At 29.9% G+C, this 22,965-nt stretch overlaps 4 protein-coding genes and 1 long non-coding RNA gene across 10 annotated transcripts; 3 read left to right on the top strand and 2 right to left on the bottom strand.

Moving 5' to 3' along the window:
* The first annotated feature begins 197 nt into the window (after window positions 1-197).
* Window positions 198-3,365, top strand: LOC122536239 (phosphatidylinositol 4-kinase type 2-alpha). 4 transcript variants are annotated; one of them, XM_043668435.1, is made up of 7 exons: window positions 198-216; window positions 526-979; window positions 1,069-1,187; window positions 1,294-1,786; window positions 1,864-2,129; window positions 2,222-2,361; window positions 2,676-3,365. In XM_043668435.1, the coding sequence occupies exons 2-7, from the start codon at window positions 691-693 to the stop codon at window positions 2,767-2,769; spliced, it is 1,401 nt and encodes a 466-aa protein (XP_043524370.1). In that variant the 5' UTR covers window positions 198-216; window positions 526-690; the 3' UTR covers window positions 2,770-3,365. The 4 variants fall into 4 exon arrangements, with proteins under 4 accessions (XP_043524370.1, XP_043524368.1, XP_043524367.1 ...); XM_043668433.1 differs by lacking the exon at window positions 198-216 and adding an exon at window positions 259-312; XM_043668432.1 differs by lacking the exon at window positions 198-216 and adding an exon at window positions 319-467.
* Window positions 3,366-3,510: 145 nt separating this feature from the next.
* Window positions 3,511-6,860, top strand: LOC122536244. The gene is made up of 6 exons (XM_043668449.1): window positions 3,511-3,858; window positions 3,948-4,225; window positions 4,298-4,618; window positions 5,095-5,347; window positions 5,634-5,905; window positions 6,578-6,860. The coding sequence occupies exons 1-6, from the start codon at window positions 3,784-3,786 to the stop codon at window positions 6,804-6,806; spliced, it is 1,428 nt and encodes a 475-aa protein (XP_043524384.1). The 5' UTR covers window positions 3,511-3,783; the 3' UTR covers window positions 6,807-6,860.
* A 278-nt stretch (window positions 6,861-7,138) lies between these two features.
* LOC122536235 (signal transducer and activator of transcription 5B) lies at window positions 7,139-14,770 on the bottom strand. Of its 2 annotated transcripts, none has more exons than XM_043668428.1 (10): window positions 14,569-14,768; window positions 14,011-14,164; window positions 13,760-13,916; window positions 13,338-13,684; window positions 12,974-13,117; window positions 12,419-12,887; window positions 11,669-12,341; window positions 11,424-11,579; window positions 11,109-11,343; window positions 7,139-8,986 (listed from the first exon to the last, which is right to left on the bottom strand). In XM_043668428.1, the coding sequence occupies exons 2-10, from the start codon at window positions 14,136-14,138 to the stop codon at window positions 8,821-8,823; spliced, it is 2,475 nt and encodes an 824-aa protein (XP_043524363.1). In that variant the 5' UTR covers window positions 14,139-14,164; window positions 14,569-14,768; the 3' UTR covers window positions 7,139-8,820. The 2 variants fall into 2 exon arrangements, with proteins under 2 accessions (XP_043524363.1, XP_043524364.1); XM_043668429.1 differs by having other exon boundaries at window positions 8,843-9,545; window positions 14,569-14,770.
* A 353-nt stretch (window positions 14,771-15,123) lies between these two features.
* LOC122536240 (major facilitator superfamily domain-containing protein 10) lies at window positions 15,124-17,471 on the bottom strand. 2 transcript variants are annotated; one of them, XM_043668437.1, is made up of 7 exons: window positions 16,893-17,469; window positions 16,553-16,815; window positions 16,160-16,451; window positions 15,853-16,073; window positions 15,675-15,765; window positions 15,440-15,577; window positions 15,124-15,374 (listed from the first exon to the last, which is right to left on the bottom strand). In XM_043668437.1, exons 1-7 carry the CDS (start codon window positions 17,110-17,112, stop codon window positions 15,280-15,282), a joined length of 1,320 nt encoding a protein of 439 aa, XP_043524372.1. In that variant the 5' UTR covers window positions 17,113-17,469; the 3' UTR covers window positions 15,124-15,279. The 2 variants fall into 2 exon arrangements, with proteins under 2 accessions (XP_043524372.1, XP_043524373.1); XM_043668438.1 differs by lacking the exon at window positions 15,124-15,374 and having other exon boundaries at window positions 15,546-15,613; window positions 15,646-15,765; window positions 16,893-17,471.
* Window positions 15,199-15,821, top strand: LOC122536245. Its single transcript, XR_006308360.1, has 2 exons — window positions 15,199-15,337; window positions 15,446-15,821. It is a non-coding gene; the product is annotated as an uncharacterized LOC122536245 (long non-coding RNA).
* Window positions 17,472-22,965: the final 5,494 nt, after the last annotated feature.

The following is a 22,965-nucleotide window of genomic DNA, read 5'->3' as shown; positions in this document are numbered from 1 at the left end:
TACTTTTTTTTATACGTTTTCGATAAAATCATTAAATTTCAAACTTTTTAATTTTGTACCAAGTGTATTAGGGAAGGGTAGTGTGTGTATTATACATTTACTTTAAATTTCACGGGAAATTTATAATTATTTACCGATTTGAATCTCTGATTTGAAAGAAGACTACAAAATATGATTATCACTCTATTTGTATATGTTTTGTGGTCAAATTTATGAGTGCGTATTTATAAAATGTAAAGTAATTAATACATATATATATATAATTGAATATGCATTTTTTATATAAATGAAAAACTACAATTGTATCTACGTGTAAGCGTATAAAACAGTATAGAAAAAATTAAGTATGGCGTTAATCCTATCAGCTGATATCGTCTGCTGGAATAACGAATTGTAGTTATTAATTAGTTGTACAGTGCACCCTTAAGTTGTAAACATATGTTTTTATTCCATGGCTATTCTCATAAGTTAATAAATTTACAAAAATTCAGTGTTGCTGTTTTAATGACGTAATGATTGTTTTAGAGTTTGTAATGGCGAAAATACTTGCTAAACACGAATTCGATCGTTTGCGTCATTGACAGGTGGGACAAGAATGTGGGGAGGTAGATAGGGATTATCTGTGCAAGCAAGTTTTTAAACAATCGAGTGGTAAAAGAGTCTGCCAAATAACTAGCAGATTCGGTTGTAATGAGCGACTCAGAACAGCGGCAATTACACGTGCCTTATCGAGAATATCATAGTCAGAACAATACTAATACTTCTGTCTTAGTGGAAACTGATGCTTTGGTAGATCTGTCAATCACATCTAACAATTGTTTACCAGTAAACGAGTGTTCAGATTTAATACCGGACGTTGAATTTGTTCCCAACTTGAGTAACGAACAAACTATAGCCATTGATTCCCCTGGGATTGACCGGGAGAGCCAGCCTCTCCTTGGTCGATTAGAGCTTGATGTCACTTTTAATCGTTTTCCTGGTTTGTTATCTAATCTCGTAGACTTAGAATTAAATGTTACTCTTGTTATTTTTAATTGAATCTGTTGTACACTGTGTTATATTTTATAGATGATCCACAATTTTCTGAGTTAGTATGGCAAGCTGAATTTGCAATAGATAATGGAATCTTTCCTGAGAGAATATATCAAGGTTCTAGTGGCAGTTATTTTGTAAAAAATCCCGCAAGGGTAAGGTATAATTTCATTGTACATTTAAAAATTAAAAGTTTATTCAAAAACATAGACTGCTATGTATCATGACTTTGTAACAATAACAGAGTATTTTGTTTTACAGAAAATAATAGGCGTTTTTAAGCCAAAAGATGAAGAACCTTATGGAAGGTTAAATCCAAAATGGACAAAATGGATGCACAAGCTCTGCTGTCCTTGCTGTTTTGGGAGAAGTTGTTTAATTCCAAATCAAGGATACCTAAGCGAGGCAGGGGCGAGTTTAGTTGACCGTAAATTAGGTCTGGGCATAGTTCCAAATACTAGAGTAGTCAAACTTGTCAGTAAAACATTTAACTACCCACGCTTAGACCGTCAAAAAGCCCGTATGAAGCAAGCTATCATGGACCAGTTTCCTACAGTAGGCTCTCACTTCAATCGTATTGGCTTGCCGCCGAAAGTTGGTTCTTTTCAAATTTTTGTAGATGGTTATAAGGATGCCGATTATTGGTTAAGACGGTGGGAAAACGAACCTTTATCACCACGTCTTAGTAGAGAATTTCAACTTCAGTTCGAACGCTTAGTTATTTTGGACTATATAATTAGAAATACTGACAGAGGTATTTAATAATTTATAAGATTCTTGTGTTAATTATGTAAAAGGACAAGCCACTCAATAATATCGATTTTTTTAAAGGTAACGATAATTGGTTAATTAAATATGATAATAGTAAGGGAAAAAATGGATCAGAACAGGGTGAAGTAAAAATAGCCGCTATAGATAATGGTTTGGCTTTTCCTTTCAAACATCCTGATTCCTGGCGAGCTTATCCTTATCACTGGGCATGGTTAAGTCAAGCGAAACAACCATTTAGTGATGTAACACGAGAGCTTGTATTACCACAACTCTCGGATCAAAATTTTGTACAAGATCTTTGTGACGATTTATATCAATTGTTCAAAGTAAGTCGTGCAAAATTATAAAATTATAATTGTAAGATATAAATGGTATTTTATAATCAGAATTTGACATTAAAAAACATTTATTTTTCTAGCAAGACAAAGGTTTTGATCGACACCATTTTGATAAACAAATGAGTGTAATGCGCGGTCAGATTTTAAATTTACAACAAGCTTTAAAGGATGCCAAAAGCCCTGTGCAATTGGTTCAAATGCCTGCTGTGATCGTTGAAAAGTACTTATTTTATATTGTGCAGAGATGAGAAGTCCCTCGGAAGGAAAGCGGATCTTAGTTGTTTTTGGCAAATATTATATAACCCGAAAGACATTCTTAAATAGAAGAATATTTATTGATCAAAAGAAAAAGTTTTCATATATCACAAACAGCACTAGGTAACCTAATGTCTTGGTGAATGAGAAGACTACTCCCTTTATTCCTATGTCATCCCGTGAGATTTCTCATTTCTGTATTATACATACATTCTATAAATTACAAAAACATATATATGATCCACGATATAAATTGATCTTACGAATACTATTTTACAGAGCCAAGGGAAACGGAGCACCAAGACTATTTTCATTCTCTGATACATTTACACAGCGCTTCCAGAATAAAAGCCCTTTTTTTTCTTGGTGTTAAAAAAAAGCTTTCTTGTTGAATGTTTAAAAAACGGCATTAGTTTTGTGTGTTGACTGAAAAGAACAATTCAATGCATTACAGTTGTCACATCTTATTATTTGTGCTGTCTTAATTTTATTACGCATTACTACCTCCTTTTTTCAACGCTAGTTTCTAATCAACAATCTGCAGAGATTTATTGACAATTACATTTAATTTATCTTATGTCTATACCATTTTCTTTTAATTTGACTATATTAATTCGAACCATAGTATAATTATACTGTATACAGTAAATATATATAATGTTAACATAATATTTTTCGATATGCTTCGTAATGTAAAAATGTAAGGAAAATGATAAAACGAATGTAGGTAATGTTTCACGATTATGCATACAAATGACATCCCCTTAAAACAAAACGTGATCAATTACACGTAATCGCATTGTATATTTTCTATGTCTTCCATGTATTACTGTCTTGAAAACATCGATTTACATGCATTTTCGCTAGATACTATCGAGAAGGAACATCTGTCTAATCTTAAAAATTAACTGTGATCTAAAATAGTAAAAAGACATTCTTATTCTCTAAAATAAACATTTTACGTATTCATATTATATTTTTAACCGATACGTATGAGGAAATAAATTAGTAGCTAAGACAGAAATTTCTATTATAGTTATTAGTAGTAAATCACTTCGGTCTATAACTCTTATCTGCAGTTATTTAAATTTATGATTGATCCTCAATGCATCGATTTTATCATTGGCTTTATTTTGTTTTTGTTTAACTAACGGTAATTAACGTTGAAGTATTTTTCGCTAAATTAGTATGTCACTGAAGTCATAAAACGTTATGTAGAGGTTGACGTTTACAGCTACAATCTTATTGTTTTATATTGTTGTATTTTATATATTATAAATATTTTGAAAATCTAAATTTATTAATTACAAATATCTTCCTATTTTATTGATAAAAAGAAAAATAATTTTGAATTGGTATTATATATAATACTAAGTACTTAAGTAAAATGGAAATAGTGGAGACAAAGAAGCAATTTCGATTACCATGTCAAAAACCAGTGAAGTGTCCCTGTAACCTTAAAGTAACAAATCTATTTTTTATATTATTATTTATATTATATTTTCTACTAACAAAGTAATGATGGTTATCATTAATATTATTCATATCTAGTGCGCAAGGAAATATGTGCAACCATCTCGAGCAAAGTCATTTGCTCCTATGAGGATGTACAAACCTCCTTCGAAATTATTTGAAAGTAATACCACATATCACTTATCATATTTAAATGTGGATCATTCAGAAATGCGACGAAGTCGATCCCAACCCATCCGACCCAAACCTACTCTCACTAAATCTGATGCTCGATTTCTTGGTGAAACAACTAATCAATTAAGTTACAAATATATTGGAAGCATTCCTAAAACAAAACCAATTATACCTAAGCAAAGGTAAACAAGTTTAGAAAATTTACTCTTAATTTAGAAAATGAAATTAACAAATCTGTTACTTTTTCGTGTTAGGTCGATGATCGTATCTGGTCCAATGGAATCTGTTACCACGGTTCGTCAAGATTATTCACATAAATATATGGAGAAGCCAGAAATCATAATACCTTGTGGGAATATTCGCTTGAGTTCCGGCAAACTAGATGCCAATACTACAGCGAAACTTTCTTATGCGGATCCAGGTTGTATGGAACCAACGATTAATTTCAAACCCATAGTGGTTTATTGTCCACCCAGTGAACCGATTCTTCATGACACTACGCAAAAGTTGAGTTATCAGCCTGTTCACATTGGAGAAAAGGATACATACTCCTGGCAGCAGAAACCAATTTACAAGTATTACATTTCAAAACCACAAGGAAAAGATATGATAAGTCATGTTAATTTGTGTCTTACAAGGGAGAATTATTTATTAAAATATAATATTACAATATTTACTAAAATATTATATGCTGTTAATAGCCTTTATGAGTACCAAACTGTGTCTGGACATTTATTTTACTATTTTCTTAGACTAAATACATAACAGTGCTATACTTTGGATAGTTTGTATATTTTTTGAATTTTTTAATTTTCCATAAATGCATAAATATCTGTAGTTTAGCCTCAACATTAATAATATTTAGAAATATTTTTTCTTCTCCTATATTATGTCATTTTAATTATTCGCACATGCTCTATTTTAATTACTAAAATTGGAAAATTAATCAAACGTATGTTTATCATGTTTCATTTCTATGGTTTATTCATATATTTGATTTAAACAATTGAACTAGTTATATGATATTTCCATCACAATATAACGTTTATAGGCCTCCAGATGTTGCTATGTATGCAAAAACAACATATACCGAAAGTTTTTTAAAAAATGAGAAAAAATGTATGGAAAAACCTATAAGGCCATGTGCTGCTAATGTCTTTCCTAGCGGTGGTGAATTTTATGGAAATACTATTTATAATCAAAGTTATTTGCAATCGACCATTGTTGAACGCATGGAACCTATTATTCCTTGCAATGCTATCTCGAAACCTGATGGCAAAATATCGACAGATACAACAAACAAAGTATATGTATTTTTATGATATTTGAATGATTCGTAGCAATAAAAAGGAAATTCCAGTTTTTAAATTTTAAATATTTTCTATAGAAAAAAAATGTTTATATTAAAAAAATTTATTAATATAAATATTAGATAACTATGAATTTATAACACGTTTCAAAAAATTTTTATTGTTTTATTTGAAAATGGAACTGTCTTTTTATTGCAATTTCTTTATTTACTGAATAGCATTTGCTATTTTTCCTTTCTATGTTTTTAATTTTCTTTCTTCTGTTTTAATCCTTTTATAGTTAAGTTACCAACCGGTTTATAGCGAAAAACGTTTGCCAATATTTCCTCGCACCAGAAATATGATAGGCGATGGCCCGATACAATCTGAGACTACCAACCGCTGCGACTTTGTTAAAAAAATGACATTACGACCGGATCTTATTATTCCATGTGATAATCTTCGAAATCCAGATACACCGATCGATGATAGAACTACAACAAAATTATCTTACACGAAACCCGATCCAATAGAATGGATTCAAAGTTTCAAACCTGTCGTTCAATATCAGAGGTAGACTAGATATTCTTATTATTCACACATATACATAAGTACGTATTAGTAAGTTGCTGCTCAAAATCGTAAAACAGTTACTATTTCCAAAATTGGAAAAAATTTAAGTAATCATAAAATAATGTAATATTATTTAACTTAATACTTTTATTTCAAAGAAAGTAATTAATATATAAAATAATGGATTAAAAATTTTATTAAAAATGATATCTGACCTAAGATTTTGATAATCTAACTTATATATACAATATATATAGCTGTATATATGTATAGTTGCATGTAACTTATGTATAATTATAATACATAAATTAATGTAAATAATTTCAGAGTTTATAGTTGATAGAGTTACAGTTATAGTTAAGACATTTTTATTAATTCTTTAATAATCAAATATTCAAAAAGATTTTCATAATAATAAATTTGGTACAAATAGATTTCTTTTTTTCAAGTATTTATAGAACAGTTTTGATTAAATAAATTAAATAACTTTAAAATCGTAAGAAGTGTAGTAAATGTTCTTTCTTCAATTTTTAATTTGAAGATTTTTATAAAAGAGACATAATTATGCAGATGAATATTAAATTGAATTTACTCTGACAAACAAAATCTATGCATCAATCTATCTTTGATCAATTTAACTATTAATTAATTAATTTTTTACTAAATTGTTAGATCTGAAAAAATTGAATATGATACTATAAATAAACTGTCATATCAGCCTTGGACTCCAATTCCTAAGGAACATATACCATGGACATTTAAAGATAAATATCAACCGCCTACAAATCCTATGTGTGCTGATACTATTTATCAAGTTAGTTATCCTGCACCTGGATATTACGAAGATACTTGCGAGCCTAAAGATTGTGAATGTTTGGATTCCAAATGTGACAATTCCTGAAATTGTAACTGAATTGCAAATAAAAATGGATTTTTGAATATTTAATTTCTTGAATGACAAAACTTTTATATCACTTTATCATTATTCCACAAACAAATTTCTACCGTATATTATAATAAATATTTAAAGGAAAAAACATTGAATTGTTAAAATTTGAACGAAAATAATTTAAAAAATCGAATTAGAAGCTATTTTATTCGATACGTCAATTCAGCATCTTATTTTACATTTATATAATAATAATTATTATATATCGATGAATAAGAATAATAATGACGTATATCTTTCACAAACAGTAAAAATTGTTCTCAATAATAAAATAAATTCTAATCTTTGATGAAGGATAATAGACAATAGATTTAATAATAAACAATATTGACATACATTCTTTAGAAATTTAGCTATATCCATACATATACATGCATGTACGTATACGCATATACATGATCAGGTACATCCATGCACACTCATACATAAATATGTACGTATGTGAACTGATACGTACATATATATACATATAATATTTATATTAATAATATTTATATAGTAAATTTAATAGGAATAACTCTATTTTCAATCCTATCCCTATTTAAAGTGAAATTTAGCGTACATCGATGTTTTATATATGCGCAACAATTGAATTTTCAATAGAGAATATAAACTACAGGGGAGGGAACAATAGTTAAAAAATGAATTATCTATTTTAATCGACAATAGAAACTTCCTATGCTTAGAGATCTAAAAACTTTTAAAAAAATTTAATTTCGGTAATTGAAAAATTATCAAAATTTTAATTGAAAAATTAAAAATGTTATACACCAATGTTATATAAATGAAAATTTTCGATTTTTCCAAAAATTTTAAAAAATATTTTTGAACACAAAAATTTTGAATATAAAATTTTTGAACATAAATGATTTTTGAATATTTGAATATTTAAACGGAAATATGTTATTTCTTTATCAAAGTTAAATAGTGAGACGAAGACAAAATTTTTTTTACTAAAAATACATGCAACTTGTTTGTAAGAGCTCTCAAAAAATATAACGAGCATTAATTCGAAGATCATCATAAGGCACATATTTAGGTCACACTGTTTACATGTTATACACACTCTTTGTTAGCGTTGCACAAAATCCCGTTTTCTCATTTCGGCATACTATTCCATTAGTAAATTAAATTAAAATACTTATTTTCTGTAAATTCACTATATACATGACTGGACGTAGAAATGATTGTCTGTATTAGATTTCACGTATTATAATAGCAATTCTACTGTCAATTCACATCTAAATCTAATCATCATTTGCATCATTATCTCTTGTGCATTTTTCTTCAATTAATACATAGAAGTTTTACTAGATCATATATTATAAGTTATTTTTTGCATAAGATGCTTAAGAAAAAGACAAAGTTCATTCAATGTTATACCTGTAAAAAACTATCATTATTCTGTAAAAATATAGCATTTAAAATAACATATTATATAGTAACGTTTTATCATAAAATACATAATGTTCGACATTTTGTGCCAAACGGTATTTGTTTTCGAGTAAAACTTAAATGACAAAATATAAGACCAGTTTCTACAATCATGTATTCCAAACATTAAACGATACACCATCGTTAATGTAACAAGTACTGAATTGAAAACTAAGTATTAATTTTGTAAAACGGCACACACAGAGTACATGATACACTCAGACACGTAATTGCAACTCAACTAAGATCAATTTCAATTATTTGTTTATAACTAACTGATAATTGATTTTTCTTAAACATATTGCACTTTTATACTATCAAAATGAAAGATATGCCACGTTTTCTCGGGGACAAAAATCTATATATATATATTGCAGACAACGAAAACATTTTTACATCCCTCCCCTATAAAACAACAATAATAACAGACTACATCCGTCATGCAGACGATTAAAAATATCATTGCGATGAAAAACAAGAACAATTGATCGATAGGTAGATATAAGAAATATACCTATTGCGCCTGACATACCTATTGTGGCTTAGTGTTGTACGATTGTATGAATTCGGAGAAACTAAACTGATCCAAGTTGAGATTTTCGTCAATTGAGGGTAGTTCACCGTGACTCATCAGCTCCACATAGTCCATGTCTGAATTTGTTCGCCCAACGCTGGACTGGCCAAGGCCCGGAGCGTAGCTACCACAAATTAAAAACACAACTCCAATCACTGGCATAATAATGGGCAAAGGACTAAATTCAAACACATATTGTATATAATAAAAATACCGATTCAATTTAATCTTGTTCTTTTTTTCTTTCTTTTTCCTTCTCTCTTGTTTGTCTACTTTAAAATATTGAATTTTTCATTGATGGATTCGAACAACGAAAAAAATCTATTCTATTTATTTCATCGAAACGTGTGACCGATTAGCCTGATAGCCGGTACAACACGGCAAAGGAAATACGAACAACCACAAAAAATCCCCAACCTAATCGAAATTGATCGGTCACTTGAGATCCTCGATGTTTCTATTTTATTAAAGATACACGTACTATGGTATGACACTATTTAAATGAATTTTTAATAAAATTCTAGTGCTATTATTTTGTAACAGTATCGTAATGATATTTAAATACACTCGATTGCCAGTACTAGAATTGTAATTGTAATTGGAGTTGTGTTTTTATCAGGAGTAGCATTTATGCATTTAATTTTCCGTTGTTGTGGTTGTACCGGCTTGCTCCAGGCCTATGCCTTTAATTTTTCAGGATTTCGTATATTATTTTTACATATGATTACGTAGATTCGTAATACATTACTCTTTTACATAAATTTATATATATAAATATACACACACATGTATATATGCATACGTTATATCGTATATACATGTATATGTGTGTGCATACACACATCCAGGTATGCATACATATGTATTTATACATATAGAGTACTACTGCGATGCAGCAGCTTTTCACTTTTATTTATTTTGTTTCGTGTAATGCCATGGATAAGCCGTTTTTTTTTCAAAGAAAGATAGAGAGAAAAAAAAAGAATTTATAAAATTTGGCAGTTTGAAGAGAACGCACACATACATATATTATTGGCTCTTAAGCTGTTTTTTTTTATATGCACTACATACAAATTAACTTCATAACTTATAATAGAAACAGAAAAAAAAGCGAGAAACTTAAAGAGATTAACATTCAAATTATTTCATAGATTCCTTTCATTGCCCAGATTTCAAAAGTCCTCCATTCTATTATATCTACTTTATCCGTTGGACGGATTTCATTATAGTATGCTTTATAAGTAATTTTATAAAATATGAAACGTTATATAATTGTTGCAGTCCCCCTGTACTGGAGGATATCGCATCTTTGGAATGAATATAAAATTGTAAATATATTTATCAATATATATATTTATATATATATATATTTATCAATCATTCCATTTTTATTCTCTTTAAATTGTATAAAACTTTTCTATGGAGGACTTTGAAATTTGAATGACGTAATTATTGAATTATATTAAACTTAATGCCATTTAACGCTAAATATATTCATATTGATAAACATCTGTAATATCAGCACAGAGTACTGGATAACATCAAGATTAATTTAAAAGAAAAAAAACTAAATGATTACTCTTACAAAAAACTAATTAATTTTCATGAATATCGTGTATGTAATAAAATATACTTTTTATCAAAATTATCTTTATGCATCCAGTATTCTTCAGCGTACAATTTATTTAACTGTAAATAAAATTATTTAATATGACTTAACATTACTTATACTTCCATTTTACGATACAGTAATATAAAAATTTTCCAAATTTTTATTCAAAAAGTCTACAAAATGTGAAATATCAATATCGCTGTAAACTATAATAGTATTTATTAAACGTTCACAAAAAAAAAAAACATAAAAAACAATACTGACATTCGTCTGCACAAATAGGATATGAAAGACATGCAAAGTGTTATCAATTGTAGGAATGTGCTGTTTTTGTGCTTTTGGAAACTCTTCACTGATCTATTACTATTGATCAATCATTAAGTACTTAAACAGCGTGTCAACTCGTTATGTTATTAGCAAACAGTTCATACGATAGTCATATAATTACCAGAAATTATATTATGAATTAAAAAATTTAAACGCACTTTGATACTTATTTCATATTTAAATACATTGCACGAAAGTAAAAAAAGAACCTTGCATATCTTATATTCAAATTTCTTAAATGGCAGCTTATGTTAATAAAGAAATGTATATGTTTATTTTATTAATACTTTAAATCCAAGGAACTGACCTGGAAGCCACTGATGGAGTATCACGCGTTACAGAAGGATCTGGACTGTGTGCTTGAAATATAGTGGATGGTGTTGCAGGATAACTACTACCAGGACCACTTTGACCATTACTTCCTACTCCTACTACGGAAGAATGTGACGGTGTTTGACCACCAATACCAGGTCCACCCCAACCAGGCACATGCGTTACCAAAAATGGCTTCACATATCCATTCGCTGATGTAGACTGATTTTCTACAACAAAATACATTTCACATAATTTCAATTCAAAGTATTCTGTAAATGAATAAGAAAAAGAAGATGCAAGTATTTACCTGTAAATGGCGTATAATATTTAGAAAAGGCTTGATCTTTCGATATGTCTGGATATAGATAAAGTAGATGTTGCAAATCGGACACACGATCAGCTAAACTGCGTATTGTAAAATCTTTGCTCGTGAATGGTTGTAACATAAAAACTTCTGTCTGATCTACAAAATGTTTAAGTCCAAATATAGAAACATTAATTGAAAAGAAAAATAACGAATCTAGTATAAAATAATAAAATGCACAAATGTACCTCCAACCCAAGCAATTGTAACACCACCAAGTTCAGAATCTGAGAAACGCATTAGAAAAGTTCCTGATGCACAATTTGCTAACATTTCTTCTGCTTGCCTTTTTCTCACAAATCCAAGTATGTAACCATCCATCCATGGATTTTTTAAATGCTCCCTGGTTAATTTCATCACAGCATAAAACCATTCCCAAAACGTGAAATTTCTTTCTGGTAATGGTTCTTTACAAAATTGTGCCCAACTCAAAAATAAACTAGAGTAATCTTGTCCACTTGCGTTCCCACCGCGAAATGCTTTTTCCGCGAGAAAACGTAGATTATCTTCTGTTAATGAACGACCTGTTGCAGATCTAAATTTAACATTTAATGCTTCAGCTACTTGACCCCATGGAACTTTATCAGGTACTGCAAATGGTACTCTTCCTGGTTCAGCAAACGCGTTATCCCATGTAACTGTAGCCCAGGCATGTGGTTCTTGATTTCCATGTACAATTACTACAACTGGTAAACTTAATGTCCAAACTTGGAATACTAATTCACCTCCTCCAACACTAAATTGTGATTGAAAGAGAAGCGAAAATTTTTCATCCATTACAGATTCCGTTCCTTTTTTCTCTGCCCTTTTGATCTTTTTCAATTGCATATTACGAAAACTTACAGAAAGTTGTCTTGTCGCCTGAGAAATAAAAATAATTACATTTTTTATTTTAATAATATTGTGAATAATTTTAGCTATTACTTTCTTGCCCTTACTTGATGATATTCCATCGTCCCTGTATTATTTAAAATTTCACCGCTAGCTTCTCCATTCTTTGCCATTTTATCACTTTTTAATAAAGCATTTGCTTGAGCTTCACTGATAATGCTCACTTTTACTTGAGGAGGAGTCATATGAACATTCAGTTTTCCACCAACAAGCAAACGTACCGTACTTGTAAAACGAGTATTGGTTTTCATTACTTGCGGTGGTTGCTTTTCTATAATAAATGTACTTGTAACTAACGAACTAAGAAGCTGTGTAATTTGGGAATTTAAAGCAGGAAGAATATCTTGCATTCCTGGTGGTTCTAATGCAAATTTTTGTTTTAAACGTTCTGCTTCTTTAATTTGTTGACGATTAAGCCAAATTAATTCAGCTAAACTTTCACACCATTCTTGAATAGAGTCCAAATTGCTGTTAAATGGTGCACCGTTTCCTGCTAATTGCTGATCCCTTTTCCATCTAAATAATTATGTTTTATTATCTTTAGAGCTTGTAATATTATTGTAAAGAAAAAAAGAAAGAGGAAGAGATCAAATAAATTTTACCTAATAAGTTCATCATCTAAAACTCTAGATTGCAAACTATTTAATCTAGTAATAGTGTCTTTCAATTTATCAGCTAATGTTAGTCGTAATTGCATTAAACCTGCTACTTTATGATTTAATAATTGTTCTTGTTGCTCTTTTTGTCTGTAATATAATTTTAGTTATTTTAATAATTTTTGTTATTTTTCATTTATGATGTTATATATATCTATAGAGTGAAGCACATGATATTTTGATTTATGTCAATATTATTGTTGTTATAAATAGACGAATAAATTCAATTGAATATCAAATGCCTCATCCTAGATATAAATACATTATTATTAATGTATTTTCTTAAGATTTTTAAAATGTGTTGAATTACCTTCTAATTTTTTTCTCCATATCTAAATTTTGTTGATTTTGTGGCTGTGTTGCAAGATGTTGAAGATGTGCATTTAGTTTAGTACATTCATGATAACTAATAGCAAATGCTTCTTGTTCTTGTTCCATTTTTCGTAAATCCTCTCCAGTTTCTTGGGTTCTACGTCGCAGAGACTCAACATGTTGGGCTATTTCAGCAACAGCATCACTAATCAATCCTACTTTTCCTCCTGCCATACTCATTAATGCACCTCCCAAATTCTCCACTTGAGCTACTAATTTCATTTCTGTCCCTAGACAATGTCTAATTATTCTGAATAATGCTGTAGGATTATGTGTATATCTCTGCTGCATTGAAAAAACATATATTGCATTAAACAATGTGTTTCAAATCAACTATTAACATTTTATTATAAAACTTACACGAAAATTTTTTGCAGCCTCCATTAATTTTAATTTTGTTAAAAACATGTCATCTGTGTTTAATGATGCTGCCTTAGTTTCTAATTCTTGAATTAAAGATCTAACAAGAGTAGCTATATATTGTTCACATTGTGGGTTATCAGGCTCTACATCAGTCCTATAATAAAAATATTGTTTTAAGAAATCTATACATTATTATAGATTTTTATATTCTACATACATAAATTTTTTAAAAAACATAATAAACTTACCACATTTTTTCTTCTATCCAAGAAGATAAAAAGTGTCGAACCTCAATTGGAAAATGTTCTCCATAAACTGACCGTACTTCTTGCAATGCATCTTGTGGTAACTGTTGTGCTTTTGCCCACAGTGACATTTTGATTGCAATTAGGAATCCTTTACCTTAAATATATTCCATTTCTAGTTAAATTATTATTTTACATTCATTAACATTAATACTTTGGCATTACGAATGTTGTATTTCAAGTAAAATATATAGAACTAGTATTGCCTGATAAAAAAAAATGCTTAATATTACTAGGCATCACATATATACTTTTAAAATGTTACTTCTGAAACTCAGATAAGAAAAATTACGTTACTTTTGAAACTCAGATAAGAAAAATTGTATAAAAAAATTGAATTAACTGAGCTTCAATTTGATTTTTTTTAATTAAATTCGAATAAAAAGTATAGTACTGAAATTCAGAAATAACAGAACATGACGTATTGCAATAACGCGTAAATAGATAAAACGGGAGGGGCAAAAGAAAAAAATGTTCACTTTAAGAATCGCTTGGACTCACCTGCTTCTAGTCCGAAGACAGAAGCAACTAGGATTTGTGCTGTATGATTCTGTTACCTATCTTTTTCAGTTTGATTTAATTCGTTGAAGATGCAACCTTTGGACTGAACAAACTTAGTCTACCGCGCAATAATTGTAAACGTAATGATTGCCGAGACCGGTCGCACGCGCAAATCGCATCAATAATTCTCCCCCTTCTGTTACTCACATCAGCGCGGACAACGGAGTGCCGCGAACGAGGAATTCCGAGAATTTCTTACCGTAAATGGCGCGACGCAAAGGGGAAAGAGTATATCACGTGACCAAGCACCAATCACACAGACGTGAGATCATGATTTTCCTAGGGACGTATTGAATCGGAAAAAATATTTCTATCTTCCATTGTAATATTTTTCCTCACTAATATATGCATTAATTGCATTTATTACCTTAATTATTAATTATTACTTTTACTTCTTTTAATTTATCAGAGAAATCACAATATTACTAACATGATAATTGTTCAATAAATCGATAACTATTAAATATGATGGGTAAAAAGAAAACAGTAAGGAAGAAAATTTGTATATGGGAATATATTGCCTCACATTTTATATATGACACAATAAACGTATAAAGAATACTTTCTTAAATGTTTACATAACAAACATTATAAAACATATAAAAATACTGGTCAATATAAGTATACAATACTTATGTAAATACTTTCATTTCAAAATGATTTTATAGTTTGGAGAATAATGGGTGGGAAAAGAAGAAATACAGCACCAGTGAGATATGTTGCTTTACTACCCATGTACCAAAAAGCTGAAATAAAAATTCTTATCTTAGTTTAAATTAGTAAGTTAAATGATTCTAAACTTTCTCTTTACCTGAAGAAGCTACAATAGGTCCACAAGCTCGTGCCAATGCTCCAAGAGAACGAAAAACACCTGTTATTGCACCTTTTTGATGATCAGGCCCAATACGTGTCACAAGAGTCATCATACATGTAACAACCATTGCAGTAGCTATAACGAATAAAAAAATAATTGATGGATATTTATTGTATTTTATACATATAAATCATAAGTGTCATGTAAATTGTAAATGTCATAGTATACTCACAAATTGCAAACAGAAGTAATCCAATTGACAATGTCAATATATCACTTGCAAAACCTAGACAAATAAAAGCTGGAATGATCAACCACAAACCCTAAAATATTTATAGAATTATATAATTTAATTAAAATAAAATTAATTTTTATCAAATATATTATATAAAGTTTTCAAATATATATACCAATTCTGCAACAGATTTTGTTTTATTGGGTGGAATCGTTCGTACCCAACTTCCTTGCAAAATTGCCATAACTAATCCAATTCCTAAAAACATCCATCCCTGTTGCATGCTTGTAAATTTAAATAGATAATGAGTTAAGAAAGTTAAGGTGAACTCCAAACCACTATATATGAACAAATACATGAAATATACACAACCCAGTGTTCTTAAATTCTTTTTGTCTGAAATATATTATATATAATCTTGATTAATCATTATAGAATTTATAATATATTAATTTTCTCATATTCTAAATCTGCTATTTCACCTTGCAAATTTAAGCCAGATACCCCATTAAACTGGAATAGATCTATAGGATTAATGTAAGTAAAAATTTCACTGACACTAGATATGAGTGTATTATTTCTACGATTTAATGGTAGAGATTCTTTTAAGTAACAAATAATAAAGAACAAGTCACTTGTTGCTAAAAAAAGAGCAAATACTGCAGGTATTATATACCAAGCCTCTTTTCTATTATCACTAAAAACCCATGAAAAAAATGCTCCTATCATTGGGCCTACTACAAAGCCTATAGAAAATGCTATACCAACAAGTGCCTGAAAATAAAATAAAAATTCATTTATTTATTCACTATTTAAATTTGTCTATTTTCAATATGTACTGTACTTATCTATATGTTTATTTTAACAAACTCTACCATTGCTTTTCCCCTTGTTTTTGGAGATGTAACATCACTGATAATAGCCATTGATAAATTAATATTTCCTTTACTAATACCTCCAACAAATCTTGCTAATACAAATATAGTAAAGTTACAAGAAAGTGCCCACAACAGGTAAGATAATGCAATACCAGTTAAACAAAATATCATCAGTGGCTTTCTTCCATATATATCTGATAATGCTCCTACTATCGGAGAGCTCAAAAATTGTAAAAAAGAATACATAGAACCAAGAAAACCTATAAGACAAATTGGGCACCTATGTTAATACATATTAATATATTAATAATATAAATAAAAGAAAAAAAAGACTAACCTCCATAAAGTACCGTATTGACCTTATCAGGAGCATCAAAAAATGTTCTTACATTTTGTATGTAATATAAAATTTTAAAATATATGCCTCTATCATCTTCTATTTCTTTATAATAGTCTAATAAGGCAGGTAACAACGGTAATATCATAGTAAATGCTAAAAGGTCCAACAATAAAGAAATAAATACTACTTGGACGGTATTATCTTTTATTTGAACCATTATTAATAATGATGTATTATAAAAGCAAAAATACTTAGTATAAAAACTTGTAAATAATACTAAAATTTAAAATACAAACATGTCACCACTATATCAAATCGACTATTAATATTATTCAATATTTCGCATATTTAAGTTTCTTTTCATTAATTAACATAATTGATAGCTAAATAATTTCATTTTCTGCATTTCACACAATACTCTTTTTAATAGCAATTAATTCTTCCCAAAAGTTTGATTTAACTAATTTAACTATGATATTTTCTATTTGTGTCATCGTAAACACTTTGAAGAATTAATTTCAACGAGTGAAAGGATTTGACCTATTTTTCATTGTAGTCCATTTTGATAATTCCTTACCGACCGTTCATACGATCAATAAGAAAGAAATCTATTTTATTACCGGATTGAAATATTTTTATTGTTCTGTCATTCAAAATAATTTACAAAATTATTTATAACTATTTCATTATTTATGAAAAAACTATTAAAAGTTAAAAGTACTTATCAAAGTACAAAACTATTAAAAGTTAAAAGTATTTATCAAAGTACTAAAGAATAAACTTTATTATAATTAACACATTAACTACTGCAATAATTTATATTTATTATATTACAAGTAAAATTGATAAAGAATGTAATTATTTACAGATTATAATTTTCTGAAATATTTTCAATTTTAATATTATTCTCAAAGTATCTTTGAAAATTAGCGGAAATAGTAAAATATTTTTTATATAAATTGTATTGTATTAATATTATATTCGTCAAATCATGATTAATCAATACTTTGTTTTTATTTGTCAGTGAAGCGAAAAATAGCACAAACAGACGCGCCCAGAAACATTATGTATGTTCAACTTCCGGTTGTTATAGACGACATAAAGTATTCGTATACACGAACACGTTTGAATTCGATCACGGATTCACTTCCTCGATGCGAACAAAGATCTTTTGAAATTCGTCTCAAAGTGTCGTTCAGAATAACCGTTTGTTAACTCTATACATTATGGGTGCATATAGATATATTCCATTAAATGCAAATATAAATCAAATGATTCATAAGACATAGTATCATTTGTTTCATTCTCCTGTCTAATTATTAATAATCTTAAAATAATAGATAAAAAAATTAACAGATATATATAAGAAATTCTTAAATAACACAAGATACATGGTTGAGAATTATCTTAATTTACACATATGTACGTAGAAAGGTTGGAGAGTATGAGAAATTAACGGAAATAACATATTTTTTCCTTTTATCATAGACGCAATTAATCCATATCCGTATTTACATGTAATGGTGAAATTTCAGAAATAATTTCGAACTATGCATAGAACAGGTGGTCTAGAAAGCAGTAGTGTTATATCCTGATGAAAATTTAAGAAAGGGATTCAACGCTTACCATCTGGGCCCTATGGTGTGAAGCACATGCTGTACATCAATGCTATTCTCCGACATGTGTCAATATATTTCAAAACTTTCTTTATTATAGATAAGATAATAAAAATAACACTATAGAAAAGAAATTGTAATCTTCTAAAAAGTTGTAAAAGGTTAATTAACGAGATTAATATTACATTGTTAATGACATAAATTGATATGATAATATTATATAAACGATACAATAGTATTATGTTATTAACGAGATAAATATTAAAAATGTAAGAAATCAAGAGAGATTATAATACAAAATTCTAATTTTGCTTTTGTCTAGAAAAAAAATTATCGATGTAGTTTGCAATATTGAATATTGATAACAAACTTTTTAATACATTTTCTTTTCGTTCAGGAAAATAAATATAACAGATAAAACCAACGAATTTGGAGTGAAATTTAAACGGAGCGTCGATAACTATCGCATCGGTTCGTTTCAACGAGAGCAGGTATGCAAACGGACAAAAGAACTGAACTTAAAATCTCGTGAGAGTTTCTGTGAAGCACAAAGGGAAAAGAAAGAAAAAGGGAGATAGGTGCAGAACAAGGTAAGCAGATGGAAAAATCTTTCGATAGGGAAAATTGACAATTTTCAAGGAAACTTTAGCTGTCGTAAATGTGCAGTGAAAATTTCGTGAACAATGAGAACAAAGAAAATTTTCGGGTACCACCGGCCTAGATACCGGCTGTATGGCAAGCTGCATCGTGTGCTGTTACACACCGTAGAAAACCCTACTGCTGGTATTATGAACTAGGTGTACGGGCCTTTCAAAATCAGACAGCCATCGTATATGCCATAAACACGAGTAGACCCTCTCTTTCATGGATTATAAATCCTCACTCTGGATAGTATTAAAGGGAAGACGATGGTCCATCAACCCCCAATACAACGAGAAGACGCGTTTGCTAGACGGTATATTGAAAACGGGATTCGAATGCTGCGATGTCGCAGTTTGAAGGGTGAGAAAAAAAAACCAACTGAAATGAACGAAGGACACAGGTAGATAGGAGGGGAAAAAGGAGAGAATGAGAAGAAAGAGGGGGGAGGGGGGGGACAGCGAATGTTCGGACAAAAATAAGGAAAGAAAGGGAAAAAGAAAGAACTAGCGAAAAAAGGATGGAACAACACGGTGGAAATAAAGAGAACAGAGGAGTACCGTATGCGTTCGACCCGCGTACATCTATATAGAGTGTATAGTACCAACATAGGAATAAGGATATGTAAGCGCGCGTGCCCGCGCAACCGACAGCAGATGCGCTCGCTGCGGCAGCTGTCCTCCTACAAGTGGTTCTCAATCACTCTCTGTTTTCAATCTTCTTTCTTCTTTTACGTACCAATGTACGTCAATGTGAAACCAAACAATGACATTAAGATAACGACTTATTTGAAAACTTATAGCAACTCAGTCGATTATCAAAGTATACCCTTCCTAAATTAAGTGTATCGTGTATCGTGTATTCTAATTTTCAAATTTATCTTTATTTTGAGTCTTGTGTGTGTGTGTGTGTGTGTGTGTGTGTGTGTGTGTATTTTTATATATTTTTATAAAATGACAGAATCAAGTATTAAATCTAATTCAGTTAATTTATAATAGATACATGTGTCAGTCGATTTTATCAACTTGCCAAAAATTAAATTGCTGTGTCCTAAATCAGTATTATGTAGTTGGATTATGTACATTGGACTTAGAATTAATTTATAATTGATAGAAATGTTCATGCAATATCACTGTTATTTCATACATTAAGGCAGACAACTTGTCTTTACAATTTAAAAAGAATTATTAAATATATATACAATATAGAAAAAAATAATATTTCGTCAAGGAATAAAGATAATCTTCAATATCAATATTAATATTTTGGATCACATGTATACGTTCAACGATTGCACGTTTGATCATTTGTAATGTTTCATATTATAAACTATAAGCTATGATTTTTAAAATAAACACGGGACCGTTTTATTTAAAAATGTCTTTAACGTACGCATAAATTTTTATTATGGATGCTCGAGAAGTGTCACTGCGCAAATTGTAATAGTCTTACTATTGTAAGATTCGACTGACCCTTTTTTCCCATAGGACACCTAGCTAACAAAAAAGACAGAACAAGAAGAACCGTATACGTCATGTACTTGACAGGCGGAGCAAAATTCAAGACAGCTGATACAATTTTGGCGGGCTTTAACGATAGATCTGCACCACAAAGTGGCCTAAGAAGGACGAAGACAAAACATAAGGTAAAAAGAAAGAATAAAGCCATTTCGAATAAATAGGAGAAAGAGCTAGGTAGTAAGAAAGTAGAAGAAGCGTGACGGAAGGAAAAAGAAAGGGAGAAAGAGAAAGAGACAGTAAGCAGAAGAAAAAGGGGAGGAAGTTGAAAGAATTAAAGGTAGAAGCCGATGAAGAAAGACGGAGAATAAAAAGAGATCAGGAAAAGGACGCGGAAAGGAAAAAGAGGGAAGCTTTAAAGCTGGTTGTTGCTGGTGTTCCTGCTTCGTTGCTGTTAAATAAGAATAAGCCCCCACTACCGGCTCTAAGGGGTACCTATATAGCTGGGGGCTTTTATGTACTTGGGACCCAAAAGGAATAAAGAGAGGAGACACCTGGTCACGAGCAGCAGTTTGTTGAGAACTCTCTGGGTGGGATGTTGTCACGTCTTTCGTGTTTCTCTTCGGTTACCTCTTCAAGAAATACAATCTCAACGGAAGAAGTTTTCAAAGTTATCGTTGTAACCGTATCGTTTCGTCGTTGTTATCGTTAATGCATTGTAAAATGTACCGTGATATGTACGTAATATCTTGTCGATAGTGTCGTGCAGTGAACGAAAAACTGATGGTTTGGTTTTCTACGTCGATTTTTTGTAACGTTTACTTCGCACTTTCCAGCTATGAAACACAAGACGAATGGGACGGGACGGGATGAGACAGTGGACGTAGTGAGGGATAAGGAAGAAAGAAGATAACCGTTGCGCGGGATATTGCAACCGAAAAAACGTTGTATTTACTTTGATTTAGGGGTTAGGATTCGTACCGGTGATATTTGTCGAAATGTGTAGATTCCTATTACCATTTACATTTGTGATGATTGTAGAATAGATGAACAAATGTTCCTTACTCATCACTTTAGTATCGTGTTTGAAAATATAAATTCCAAGACTGAGGAAACTATCCGATTAAATTTGATCAAATGTGCATAGTAGATATTATTACTAGATAGGTGAAAATTAACCAAGAAAATTATAAGGACTTCTGTAAAATGTAATTTTTAATATTGAAGTATTGTTCGAATAATGTTTAATGTAAAATTATGCAATGCGTAACCTTTATGTTAATTGTACTTGATTACATTTACAATATTTGTGTTCGAAACAATAGTGGACTTGGATTCGTGTACAAAATAACTAGCACACGACATATCGTAATTCTATAAAAAAAAGAAAACGACATGTTCAAATGTTTAACATAAATATGTCAAAAGAATTCTCTTCGGTTTGGAAAGGATTTTGAAGTCCGAATCGAAGAGGGTACAAAAGTATACCTGGTCGCAGGATAGGAAACTTTCCAGAGAACACGTGTTTACTCGAAGACCTCTTTCTAGAAATTCATAGAAGCAATTTTTCTTTCTTTTTTTTTTAAGTGTAGTGTAACTTTCTTTTTGCATATAAAAATTTCGTTATTCAATTTAAATTTATTTTGTTAGAAATATAATTTATCGCGGCACGAGGAAAGTCTTTTATTTTGCATAGAAGGTAGGCCGAGATTTGTGTCAATGTTTCAAGTAATATAATTCTCAATATTGCACTTGTCCCGGCCTATCGAAATGCATTATACTTCATCATAGAAGACGGAAGACACAACGATCGATGGATATTGAAAAAAAGAAAGAACACACCAGAAGATGATGCTAATCATTTCAGTCGAATTCGTCGAGGATACTGGCAGGTTGGGATGTGGGCATTATTTGTTGCAAGGTTAGATCAAATTGCACTCGTCCCGGCCTGCTATATCTATTCGACCTATCATCTGTTGCGCTTTTGATAACGGACTAAAATATCCTTCAGATTATTTATTCTTCGAATAATCATTAGTGTATAGTATATCATATGCCAATATATTGTAAAAATATGTTATTAAGATGTGTACTGATGTCTATTTTGCGAAATAAAAGAAAAACAAAGAAATGTTTATCTAAATAAATACATAGAATATAAATATTTGAAATGACATGTGTCAATCTTTATCTTTTACAATTTATGTGCGAATAATAAAGAATATTTTAAAAGAAATTAAAAATTAAATTCGTTCTATTTTAAATTTATCATCCCAATCCGTATATTACAAAAATTTTTTTCTTTAGTTTTAACATTAATGTTAAATATTAAAATTATCGAAATTAAAAATCGGTAGA

Source organism: Frieseomelitta varia, unplaced genomic scaffold (genome assembly GCF_011392965.1).
Source record: "Frieseomelitta varia isolate USP_RPSP 00005682 unplaced genomic scaffold, Fvar_1.2 scaffold_816, whole genome shotgun sequence".
NCBI lineage: Eukaryota > Metazoa > Arthropoda > Insecta > Hymenoptera > Apidae > Frieseomelitta > Frieseomelitta varia.
The sequence above is the reverse complement of the archived record's forward strand: the minus strand, read 5'-3'. Positions and strand labels throughout refer to the sequence as shown.

Bases quoted from the DNA above. Each gene is read 5' to 3' on its own strand.
- LOC122536239 (XM_043668435.1), top strand. From the start codon at position 691: ATGAGCGACTCAGAACAGCGGCAATTACACGTGCCTTATCGAGAATAT. The intron at 1,188-1,293 runs GTAAGGTATAAT...TTTGTTTTACAG, and splicing joins TTGTAAAAAATCCCGCAAGG to AAAATAATAGGCGTTTTTAA. The intron at 1,787-1,863 runs GTATTTAATAAT...ATTTTTTTAAAG, and splicing joins AATTAGAAATACTGACAGAG to GTAACGATAATTGGTTAATT.
- LOC122536244 (XM_043668449.1), top strand. From the start codon at position 3,784: ATGGAAATAGTGGAGACAAAGAAGCAATTTCGATTACCATGTCAAAAA. The intron at 3,859-3,947 runs GTAACAAATCTA...ATTCATATCTAG, and splicing joins AGTGTCCCTGTAACCTTAAA to TGCGCAAGGAAATATGTGCA. The intron at 5,906-6,577 runs GTAGACTAGATA...CTAAATTGTTAG, and splicing joins CCTGTCGTTCAATATCAGAG to ATCTGAAAAAATTGAATATG.
- LOC122536235 (XM_043668428.1), bottom strand. From the start codon at position 14,138: ATGTCACTGTGGGCAAAAGCACAACAGTTACCACAAGATGCATTGCAA. The intron at 13,917-14,010 runs GTAAGTTTATTA...TTTTTATTATAG, and splicing joins TGGATAGAAGAAAAAATGTG to GACTGATGTAGAGCCTGATA. The intron at 8,987-11,108 runs GTCAGTTCCTTG...AATTTGTGGTAG, and splicing joins ACTCCATCAGTGGCTTCCAG to CTACGCTCCGGGCCTTGGCC.
- LOC122536240 (XM_043668437.1), bottom strand. From the start codon at position 17,112: ATGGTTCAAATAAAAGATAATACCGTCCAAGTAGTATTTATTTCTTTA. The intron at 16,452-16,552 runs GTAGAGTTTGTT...TTTTATTTTCAG, and splicing joins AAACAAGGGGAAAAGCAATG to GCACTTGTTGGTATAGCATT. The intron at 15,766-15,852 runs GTATATATATTT...TAAATATTTTAG, and splicing joins CAAAATCTGTTGCAGAATTG to GGTTTGTGGTTGATCATTCC.